Below are 12579 nucleotides of genomic sequence, written 5' to 3' on the forward strand. Positions count from 1 at the left end.
GTGGGCATCTTGTGTTGTTGGCTTATGGGAATGGCCATGAGCATTGAGCAAGCCTTGGGATGGCTTTTATCTTGAATTGTTCAAACATCGAGTTGAGTTGATCAGAAGCAGACATGAGCTTTATTAGAGAAAATGAAATCATAATGTAAACATGGTTGTGTTCAGAGTCAACATTAAGTAAAAGTGGGAGAGCACTTGAGTATGAGCAACAGTGGACTAGTGATTGAGATTGAGATCGAGATAGTGATGAGACGATGTTGCTATGAATAATGGTTCGCTAGAGGGCCATACCTAAAAAGTTGACCATGGAAGGGCTGAGAATACCTATGTTGGGAGATAGCTAAAGTGTTTGAATGCTTTCATACTAGGGTCAAGTGATGATGATGTTGCATGAGTACGGTTGACTTAAGCACAACGTCTAGAGAGGCACATCAAAGAGTTAGTGTTGTAAGCATGCAGTTAGTGTGATAGGTCACGTCCAGCGGAGCGCATCATTTAAGGCAAAGTATTGGGAGACCATTCATTCTACTGAGGGTAATGACCAAGAAGGGTACCTTGAGATCGTAACTTTGAGACCATTAGTTAGCCACTACGGTAGCAAAATTAAGTATCAGTTTGAGTTTGAAGCTTCAAGAGAGGAATAGTATAAAGGTGTAGTGGAGTTAGGATGAGTGACAATGACAATAAATTTGAGCTATGAACGATGCCTTATTTGACGAGATCATGACCCTAGTCTTTAAGCATAAGAGGGACATGTTGAAAAAATGTCAACTCTGTACAATGAGGGAACTTAGGTGTGGTATTGGTGTCAATGAGGGTATCGACATACTAAGTGGGGGAAGATGTTATGGTTAGGCCATGGTGTGCTTTGGTACTGCCATGAGGACCCCGATGCAAAGTAACGGATGAGACCTAGTCTATGAAATGGTATCCATAAGCAATGTGTGAGCAATAATGAGCCCTAGAGCCAGACGAACGTGTAGTCACATTGGAGCTTGTGAGCTTGGTGGGACGCTATTGGTTAACCTTGTATGGGCACCTTTGAGTGGATTGGTGGAGTAACGTTGAGTATTTTAGCATTAATGAGATTAAGATGGAGATATTATACCTTGAATTGGCTGGAGTTGGCCTTGGATTGGCTGGGGGAGAAAAGTGTCCCTATTTTAGTATATTTATAGTTCCTGGTGGCATAACTCTAAAAGCTCTTATGCTTTTTATAGGGGATGTTCAGTGTCAACTTTCCATCACCCTTTGGCTAGTAAGCAAATGAAGGCCTAGTAGTCTTAGGTAAACTACTCATAGGTACATGTGGTGTCTAGATGGGCAGGCATCATAAGATGATAAGCGTGGCACAGTGTCTCTTTGAGACATTATAAACTCGAGGATGGTTGGGGTTGGCGGGCCATGCATCGTATCTTTACATTAAGTTGTGGGGTTACATGCTAGCATTTGATATGTCCCTTGGTTTTCCTTCCAAGAGTTGGATCGCAAGTAACCAAGGATTATACGAAAGTGTTTACGTAGGTAAGGAGCCAATGAGCCTAAGGGATGAGTAGACTAGTAGACAAGCAACCTACTAGACCCTTGTAGCTATTTGATAAAATGCGTTGGAGTGTGTTGCAATTGGGACAGCATAATCAAGCATTCTATGAGATGTGGGCATGATGCTGCGTATTCATCATACGTACGGGCAGCTTAATGTGAAGCTAAGGGATGTGGGCCTAAAGTGTGACCTTCGTAAGTGATTACATTGAGCAAAATGTGGCTATTGGGTTGGCTGCGATCTAGTATTCGACTAACGTCTCAAGGTTCTAAGCACGGGAGTTATGAAATAATCATGCAGGCATAATGATGGATTCTCACCATGTCGAAATATGATATCCTAAAGAGAAACGAGACAACGTGTTCCATATGAGTTATTGAAGGGTTAATGTATGAAACCTTGGTGCTTGTTAGCATTGAATGGGTGCTTGAGGCCTCGTACGAGTAAACGTGCTGTTAACAATGGGAGTAGATGTCTTCCTCAACAAGTTTGAAAATATTGTGAGCAACTCTGTGAGGTTAAACCTTGAAAAGCTTTCATGCTTGATTCAATCGAGCTTGGATGAATTATCCATGTGGAACATGGCCTTGCGAAAAGTTGAACTCAACTAAAAGTAGTTTTGGTATCACACGGTTGTGTCGTTTGAATATAGGGAACGCGCTGTCCATTATACCATGCGTTTATCATATGTCAATGTACTAAATGCTAGAAACATAATTTTCTCCTTTTTGGCTATGCTATTTTAAACATAGAGAGGGACATTTTCCTCGGAAAATGACTACAAAACCGCTTAAAAGGGAGTTAAGAGAAACATGCCGAGAAAATGACTTTATTTGTTGAGCTGAGTGAAGGCTTACCTGCTTCTGGAGTGATAAAAATAAGTCCTGTGATCATCCCCTGGACTACACGGATGATCGAGCTTTCATTGTTCACAGCAATGTCTAGAGCAAGCCAGATGAAGAGGCTGGTGCAGAGCAGATATGGGTGTTTATTATGGCTAGAGATGTGATCAGGCCTGCGGAAAGTGGAGATCCTCCACTCAAACCATCTGTCCATCCGATCTACGGAAATCTTGCACGTCCTAAAAGTTAAATTATATTGTTGTTTGTTATGCGAATGCCTAGGTGTCACCTACAATCATCGTCCACAATCACCATAGGGAACAATATATAGTTGGTAAAGAGCAATGTAAATGCTTGTAATGACATTTTCTATGTAGAAAAAGATTCAATATTGTCATCATCCAAATAAATAAATAAAAAAAAAAGAAAAGAGAAGAGTTGTTTAGATCTTTCTGCATGGCGTAATAATCTGCAAACAGTTTTTAATCTTTTGCATTTGGGGTCCATCAGGTGGGGTTCTCTTCATGATCGGTTTTTTGCTTTAAAAAGTTAATGGGCTGAATTGGGATGAACAGTGATACTTTTGTCCCATAATTAATAATTTCTGTTCGTTTGTTTCGTCGAAAATTTTTTTTTAAATATTTGTTCAGTAAAAAATAAATTGATCAATGAAAAATAATTTATTAATTAATAAAAAATAAATTTATTAAATTTTTTTTTTTTTTTACGAATTTGAAAAGTAGAAAATATTTTTAGGAAAATAATTATTTATGAATAAAATTATTTTTTAATACTTTTGAGTATAATTTTATTTATAAGTAATATTATATTAATATTATAATATATTAATAAATAATATACTATTAATATAATATGTTAATAAATCATATTATAATCTGTTAATAAATAATATTTTATTAATAAATAAATAAAATTAAGAAATAATATATTAATAAAAATTAATATATTAATTAATAAATATTATAATAATATATTAACAAATAATATATTATTAATAAATAATATTATAAAATATTAATAAATAATATAAATAATAATAAATAGTTTTATTTTAATTATTTTTTATATTAACATAATATTTTAATATTAAATATTATTATTAAAATATAATTATTTTTGAATATTAATAATTTTAATAATAAATAATTTCAATATTCTTTAATAATAAATAATTTTTAATATTTTAATAGTTATATTAATATTATGAAAAAAAAATTTTTCAAAAGGCAATTAAACAATGAAGAACATTTTTTATTAATTCACTCAAAAAATCCTTTTTTAATTCAAAAAATATAAATATTTTTTAAAAATTAATTTTTGAAAATAAGTTTTTACGAAATAAAAGGAGCCTTCGTTTTAATTTTTCTCAGGAAAAGAAATATTGGTTATAGACCTCCTTTTGGGGTGGAGTGTGGCTAATGAGCTACTACTGGCTCGGCCTCAAATGAGAGAGTAAGATGGGCATGTCAATTACCCAATATGCAGCAGTAAAACCAGCCACCCTAGATGAAAGATGGATGACATATCCACCCGCATAATCAATAATTTTGTGCCGAAGAAATCCTGATCCCCATATAATATATGCCCCTACGGTATAAGAAAACGTCAACCACAAAGGAACAAACATCGTCCTCCCAACCAACGATCCAGTGAGGAAAATCACAGTAATGGCAGCAAAAGCAAATTGGTAAAATACATAATCAGCCATTGGCGAACCAGCAGTGTCCTTTTGTCCCGGAAGCAACACGTTTGGCAGCGAATTAACGGGCTATCCCGCCAGTGAGCTATTCTAGTTTCCGAAGCACATCAGATGGGCCCATTAAACCTAGCAAAGTTGAGCCGCATCAAAGACATAGAGGGCCATAAAAGCTAAGTTAACAGCCCATTTCTTCTTGACCGGGGAGGATTACAAGCCCTGGAACGATTTGCACGCCAGTAGAGGTCGTTGCTGTTAGTAGCCACGCAGTGCATTGTCCCGTTGCTAAGCCATCCAGGCGACACTTCATCTGGAGCAAGCCGTAACGGGAAAGATAGAATTTTTTTTTTTTTTTTAAATTTTGGACTAGCTTGGGGTTGTTTGATAGTGATCAAAGGTCGTTGAAATAACTAGAAGAAACATATTATTACCGACTTGGAAGTTGCAACTAGATAATTAACAAGGGGCTTTCTTGGTGCCTGTTGGATGGTTTCATGGGAACTGTTTTGCATGCATGGCAATAAAGTGAAAAGCGGGGAGTACTAGTGGGGTTCTGATAATAGTAAATAAAAGGGGCATGGAACAACATGATTATAGAAGGTTGTATGTCTAGAAACTAAATATATCAACAAGAAATTACAAAAAAAAAGTATAATTACTGCATCCACATTTCTTATTAAAACATGTCTGATCTCTGTCATAAGTAATCAGATATATGTGAAGCTAACCCCCTTTTTGTCAATATTTTTAGTTTCTATTGAAACATGAATTATGCTTAAAACGGTAGCTTGCAAGTGTCTACAGCAATTAAACATGAATTATACTTAATGCATTTATTCCCACATTTTGATAAAAGAAATTAAATAGCCTTGTTCTTTTCTATAAAAAGTACCACCTTTATAGGATTAATTCAACATCATACACCAAAAACACTAAAATGGAAAGGGGAGTTTTGGGATTTTCATTTTTGTTTCAATCATGACTGATTATGATTCATGGGAAGCGTGGAAAGCCATGCGATGCTTTAATTCTAAATATATATCATTCAAAATTCTTTACATTTAAACGTCCAGAAAATTTTATAAAACAGCAGAAAGAAAAAGAAAAAAAAGAAAACACAACAGTAGGAAAAGGAAAATAATCAAGACTTGCCATATTTATGCCAGCAAAGAAGCATCACAAGACACCTCCTGGCGATGTAGAACCTAGAACGCTGCTCCTTCGCCATGGCCAGACACCCCTGCAGCCTTGTTGAGGAGACGCTAGAAAGCCTTCAATCATCCCAATTCTTCCTCTCTTTAGCCGCCCGAGATCCGCATTGACCCATTTACATCGAAGGCTTTAAGTTTCCACAACAAACAATCCCAGGAAAAATGGGATTATTTAATTTATTCTCTATAATCACAACTTAAAAGATCTATGTCTTCTCGTCTTTAGTTTGCACTCTAATTTCTAGACGACATTTATTTGTTTGATTGATGTCTTTACGCCAGCTACCCGTCTTGTGTCTGCATATATTTTAGTTTGGGGTTTCCATAGGTGATAAAACATGGAATTTTTCACCGTGGGGTTTCCCTTTCACTTGCCAAATTTTGTTTTGGTAGCAATTTAGTAGGCCTCTAAAGCGTTGTTGGTCCACACGCCGTCGCACGGCTCTGATCAGATCGCGACCGTTCATGCACATTTGTAGGCCACGTTTTGGGCTTTAATTGCTTGTGAGAGACATTGCCGTTATGCTGTAAATGACGGTTTTTTCTTTTTTTTTTCGGCTTTGTTAAATATTATATAGGCTTTTCACTCAAAAAAGAATAATCGTTTGTTTGTTTCTAATTGTAACCCAACCTCGGATCATATAGACTGGAATCAATAATTTGGGACCCTTTTGAGTTGGATGAAACTAGTAAATAAATAAATATATATATAATTAATAAGTGATTAATTTTGTTGGTTAAAACTTTTTTTTTTTGATCAAAAAATTTTGGGTTTAAATTTTGTTGGTAATCATTTATTGGGATCATCGAATATATGCTCTGAAGTTACTTATTTTAGACTATCAAATATGACATATCTTATTTTAATTCGAAAAATCGAATAATTTATCTATCTTAAAATTTTTTTTCACAAAAAAAAATGTATATATATAGTACGGTTGTGTTGATTTCGTAATAATCATCTTAATTATTGACATCTTTAAGGATTGTGCAATAATAAATTTTTAAATTTTACAAATAAAATTAAAAAAATTAAATTATAGGTATATAAAAATGAAAACTTCATTATAAAAATAAATTAATCATTTATTCACTTGTTAATATATATATATATATATATAAATAGATATATATATATATATATAATTGGTTTTAGTCTTCTAGTTTCTATATTTGTCTAAGTTTTTTTTAAGTGCCACCAGATTTTTTCTATCAGTTGGCTGATTATCTTTATAATCACGTATATGGCATATTCTATCTCGTAACATAATTTATTAACAAGATTCTCAATATTTATTTTGTATGATCCTCATTATTTTTTGTTGTATTAAATATTTTTCTAATTATAAAAGAAGATTGAAATGGTTAAAAAAGTTGTTGATTTGTAACAGACAAACAAATTAATTAAAGCTAATTAAGCTTTGGTCGGAATTAAAAATTTAATTAGTATGCTGCGGCAATATTAGAGCGAGGTCAACGTACAGCTTGCATCTCTTCATGCTTGGTAGTTCTGTTAAATTAATATAAATAAATAAATAAAATTAATTTGATGATATATATATATATATTTATCAATGAAATGGGGATTTATAAACTTTTTAATAAATACAATAGTACGTAGTAAGCAGAAGCTTGATTAATAGGTTGGATTCCTGCCTTGTACGCGTTAAAGGGTCTGACTCAATTCCACCTGATCTTTTTTACTCGTGCATATATGAAGCATGCATGCCCAAACACAAATTTGATGTCTTAAAATTTTTAATTTTCCAATCTACTTCAACATATAAATCTGTCTCTGCTTATTTAAAAAAAAATACAGTAATTATACTGTAGTCATAAATAATAAGTTGAAATAGCATCAATTATTAAAAAGATTAGGTTTTCCTTTTTGTTTTTCCTTTAGTGTCGGCTCTCAATAGATAAATATAATTACTTAGAAATAAAAAGGGGATTTTAGTCAATTTATATTAAAACCCTAAAAATCTCTCCATCAAAAGTTTACTAGGTTAAGAACTTATACAACTATCAAACCACACTGATCCAATAAGATATGCAAAGCTCACACATAAATGATCACAATTAATTATTTGAATTATCATGTTTGTCTCGTTTTAGGACCAAATTTATCAACTTGTTTTGTTAAACTATAAAATCACCAATTAATAGTAGTTCACTTACTGAAAATTTTAATATTCTCCCACTCGAAAATATTAATTGGATTGTTTAATTTAAAAAAAATATAATTTAGAAAAGAAAATTTCAAGCTGATTAACTTTACTTTTATGTGACTATAGTTTTAAAAGATAATGTAGCCCTTGAGACAATATCTTAATAATCCTATCCAATAAAACCATTTAATACTCAAGCATGGCAACCGTTATGCCCCTTATTTACATAAAACCAATTTATGGTTACAAGTAACAGTGACTCTATCGACAATGGATCTTAGTGTGGCGTGTAGCAAGAAAGTAACACTTAAATGTGATCTCAATTGTCTGTTCTCTTGCTGATTTCTCTAAACTTGCTGAAAAATCTACATGACATCTAGATGTGCTTGTATATCTCCTTTTTATCATCGAGTTTACTTGCTGGTATCATTTATGAAACATACCTAAAAGACATTTAAGTTATGCTTAAGATAGATACTGAGTCTTAAGATTTTATAACATGACATATCAATATAAGATGTGCACATGCAATAATAAATATATATACAAATAACAACTATGATGTATATATAAAATAATTGTGTTCACTTAACTTGATGGTACCTTATGAACTTATTCATTTCAAACTATGTCTTGTAAGTAATTAGTAATCACATGTGATGCATTTAACAAAGTAAAGAAACCCAAAACAGTGACACTTTCAAAAGCAAATTTACAATGTATTATTGCCACACTAAATCGAATACCTTAATAGGTTCTATTTTTCATACTTGTAGATATCCATATTATGAGTTTAATAATATCATAATCCTCATATAGAAAAAATATGTTATCATTTTATCAAATCACAATGACTCCCATTGATCCAACGAATCACAAACATGCTTCAATCAAACTTAAATAATAATAAGCACTTCAATAAAAGGAGTATAACAAAATTATGTATTTTTTGCTCCTATACCGAATGTGATAACCACTATTGTTCTTGGACTTCCATGATATCACTTTAATAAACAACTTACAAACTCTTAACATATTATGAATAAATCTTCACATTCATATGTTCATACAACATAAAATTCTCAATATTTTAACATGAGATCATTTTTAATAAATTTGGAATTAACTGAATTACCAATATTTTATATCTAAAACATATTTAATAAATAACCTATTAACTATCACTAATTTTAACACATGATATCTCCAAATCAATAATTTTAGGGCATTTATGAGTTCTTACTACTTTAAAACATATGCAGAAGAACTCCCATTGATTTTCACTTTTTTTAAAAGAATAGTTTTGGCATTAATAATAATAATAATAATAATAATAATAATAATAATAATAATAATAATAATAATAATAATAATAATAATCTTTATATTATCATTCTTTGAAATAATTTTCAAAATTAGTTAATATATAATTCATAACATGGGAAGTGAAATGAGAGAAAATTATAAAATTTTTGTTTTCTCTCAAAACGTAAATCAACAAAATCTGGGAAAAATTATCAAGGAATGAATTGAACTAATAAAACAAAATAAAACAAATAATTTTGCTTATTTTTACAAAACTTCATTCCTCAAATTTCTCACGTATGATAAGTGTAAAACAATATTGTCTCCCTCATGTGTGAGATCTTTATTCCTCAAAACTTTTACACATATAATAAGTGTAAAACAATATTCTTTTCCTCATGTTTGAGTTCCTTAAAAAAATATTAAATTTTTTTTAAAACACGTCGTTAACAAATGACAAGAATATGCCATTTGAAATTGATAACTGCTAGGTTTGATAATGGTAACTAAGATAATAAAACAAATATCTTAATTGAAAGTTAAACAACTAAAACAAATATTTATTAAATTATATTTCAACAACTCTAAATTTTACTTAAGTCAAATTAAAATATTATAAAAAGTCTAAAACTTTTTTATGTGAAAACTAATCCTATTGGCTATTATTGCGACGTCGGACCCAGGAGCGGGCTGACTCAAAAGCTGGATGAATGAAAAAATTTTGGAAAATGGTAGGATAAAAAATATTTTCAAAACAAAAAACAAAACAAAATAAAATGAGTCACCACCAATTTTTGTTAGGGTGTGATTGGCCATCCAAAAATTTTTGCCTTTTTAATAAAATATTTTAAAACAAGTTCAAAAAATTCTAGAAAAATAACAAATTTACGATCTGCGAAATCAGAGTTGAATTTATGAGTCAGTTACGCATTAAAATGATTAGCACCCTCACAGGGCGTGTCGAAAATGATACCAAATGATTACATGTTATCTTTTAATTTTAATTAAAATGGTTTTATTTGCTTAATTTTTAAAATGAATTCTTTTTCTTCACTTTTTTTTTCTTTTTTCGAAATAAGAAATAAATCAAATTTAAAACAAAACTTTTTTTTTAATTTTTGGATTAAAGAGAAAACACTTTAAATATTGAAATACTATTTCTACTCTCTTATAATTAGATGGAGTTTTAAAAATATTCCTAGTTTAAAAGTTTTCAAATTGTCTTATAAAACAAAGATAACACCTCTCATAAAAAATAATTATCGAGAGTTCTTTTATAGTTAGGCAAGATCTTGATGATTATATTTACTTAAGGTATTATCTTATTTTAAACATATTTTTCTTTTGAAAATTAATTTTTTTAAAAAATAAATGCATGATATGTATGAATATAATAAAATGATAAATGTATGACAGTATAATATGAATAAAATATGACTACATGATCAAATAAGGATGTATGTGATGACAAAATAATATGAAATGTAAATGCATTAATGATTTAGGGCTTTGAGGTTGATTTCAGGTTTAGGTTAAGGTTAGGGTTTTTAGGGTTTACAGTTAGGGTTTAGGGTTTTGGTTTAGGATTTAGGGCTAGGGTTTAAGGTTCTGTTTTAGGTTTAGGGTTTAAAATTTGGATTTAGGGTTTAAGGTTTAGGGTTTGGATTTTAATTTAGGGTTTAGGGTTTGGATTTGGGTTTTGGAGTTTGGGTTTGGATTTGGATTTGGGGTTTCAGTTTGGGATCTCACAAAATTTTTTTTAGGTTTTATGGAAATGGACATGAAATGAATGTAAAATTATAAAAATGCCATTAATGAATGCATATGCCAAATGCATGACCTAAAAACATAATTACAAATTAAGGTATTTTCAAATTTAATAATACAAACATGTAGTGCATAAAAATTCAAAACAAAAATGGATCAAACATGGAAAACTTTAAATTTTGGTTTGAATGTGCCATTGTTGTTCGTTCTTTAACACAATGAAACAACATTAAGAATTCATCAAAAACAACCTTCAAACAATATTTTTTCAATGAAACTTTTTATCAAACATGTGAGAAAATTGCCAAACACCATAAAAACATAACATGAAGCATGGATTAAAGAACCAAAAACAATCAAGGCATGAAACAGGGTTTGGCCAAACCAAACACTACCATGGTCAAACCTTATAATCTATTTTCTAAGCATTTTACTTCATCTCATTTCATCCAAACAAGCATAATTCATGTGAAAATCAAAGTAACAATTTCATCAAACACATAATGAATAATATAGCTAGAAAATCTCATGAACAAATATATTATCCAAATAACAACAAAATCTTCATAAAAAATATGATCTAGCCACATGAAAACTTGAAACTCATAACTAAAATATCATTTATCATCCATGAATCAAACAACACATATTCAACAAGCCAAACACATTTGGTTAAAGGAAAATTTTCAATGGCCAAACCTCCCTTGGATTTTCTTTAAGCATACTTTGATTCTGTTCAATCCAACCATGCTTCATTTGTTTACTCATCCATCATACAAAGCATTTGGAGCACCAAAACATTTATCAAACATGAAGTAAACTAAAAAACCTAAAGAAGATATATGGAAATCAAACATGAACTAAATATCCATATATTTCATTCACTAAACAAAATCTATACATGATTCAAACTAAACAATCATTTAAACATCACAAGTAAGATTAAGAAACAAGTGAAGCAATCAAAGAAGTCAATAGGAGGTTCAGACAACAAAGGGGGCATCATGGTCGAACTCCAACTTGGCTGTATCAATGGTGGATTTTGATATTTTTGCTTGATTTACAACTATAAACCAATTATAGATTAGTTTGATGAAAATTGGTTCAAGTTTGTTGCAAGTAAAGTAAACTAAACTTTTTGAAAATCAAACAAGAAATCAGTTAAATATGATGAAAAATGTAATAAAAAAAATGAGATGGAGATGCTAGAAAATGCATAGGATGAATGGACACTTTTAAGCCAAGCACCAAAAACTTTTTCTCTCTTTTTTTTTTCACTTTTTCCCTCACTTTTTCTCTATTTTTTTCCCCACATTTTTAGATTTTGGTTTCACGCAGCATAATTTTCTCACTTGAATGAAGAAGAAGTCATTAAAATACCTTTCAAGATTGAATATAGGCCTTAGGATTAAATATCATCTTTTCATTTCAAAGAGCTAACTTTCACCATTGGATCCATCTTTTTAATATGATCTAATGGTCCATATACTCTACAAAGGTAAAATTTTTACAGCCTTTAAATCACATAAAAAGATCATTTCACCCTTAGTGTAAAATTTTTTATATTTAGGGTATTTTCTTAGAAATCAATATTCCCATACTCATTTTCAGGATTTTCAAGTACCAAAAATCATAAAATATTATGAAATTGAGATTTAAAAATTTTCGAAAAAATTTACCTCGGAAAGGTCAAAGTACGAAAATAAGTCTAATGGACATTTTGGTAATTTCATACCTCTTAGTTACTGTAGTGATTTCGAATGCACCAAAAATTATTAAATATTATAAAATCATGATTTGAAAAGTTTCACAAAAAACTAACCTTGAGAAGGTCAAATTGTAAAATTACCCTTAAGGGAGATTTTGGTAAATTTACACCTCTCGAGGTACAATCAAAGTTTTCAAAATTTAAAAAATCATCAAATATTATAAAATTATGATCTAAAGCTTTTTGTGAAATTTAAACCTTAGAAAGGTCAAATTATGAAAATAACCCTAAGAGGTGTTTTGAAAATTTCATATCCCT

The 12579-nt window shown here is 30.5% G+C and overlaps 1 protein-coding gene across 1 annotated transcript in view; it reads right to left on the reverse strand.

Moving 5' to 3' along the window:
• Positions 1–4884: 4884 nt before the first annotated feature.
• Positions 4885–12579, reverse strand: part of RTFL6 (ROTUNDIFOLIA like 6) — a 31635-nt gene continuing 23940 nt past the window's right edge. The window contains exon 2 of the mRNA XM_089766250.1: positions 4885–5349. Within this exon, the coding sequence (XP_089622376.1) occupies positions 5244–5349 (106 nt within the window). The 3' untranslated portion in view covers positions 4885–5243. The remainder of the gene's footprint in view (positions 5350–12579) is intronic.

This window comes from Durio zibethinus, chromosome 10, assembly GCF_047325235.1.
Source record: "Durio zibethinus cultivar Kanyao isolate XHJ-2024 chromosome 10, ASM4732523v1, whole genome shotgun sequence".
Taxonomy (NCBI): domain Eukaryota; kingdom Viridiplantae; phylum Streptophyta; class Magnoliopsida; order Malvales; family Malvaceae; genus Durio; species Durio zibethinus.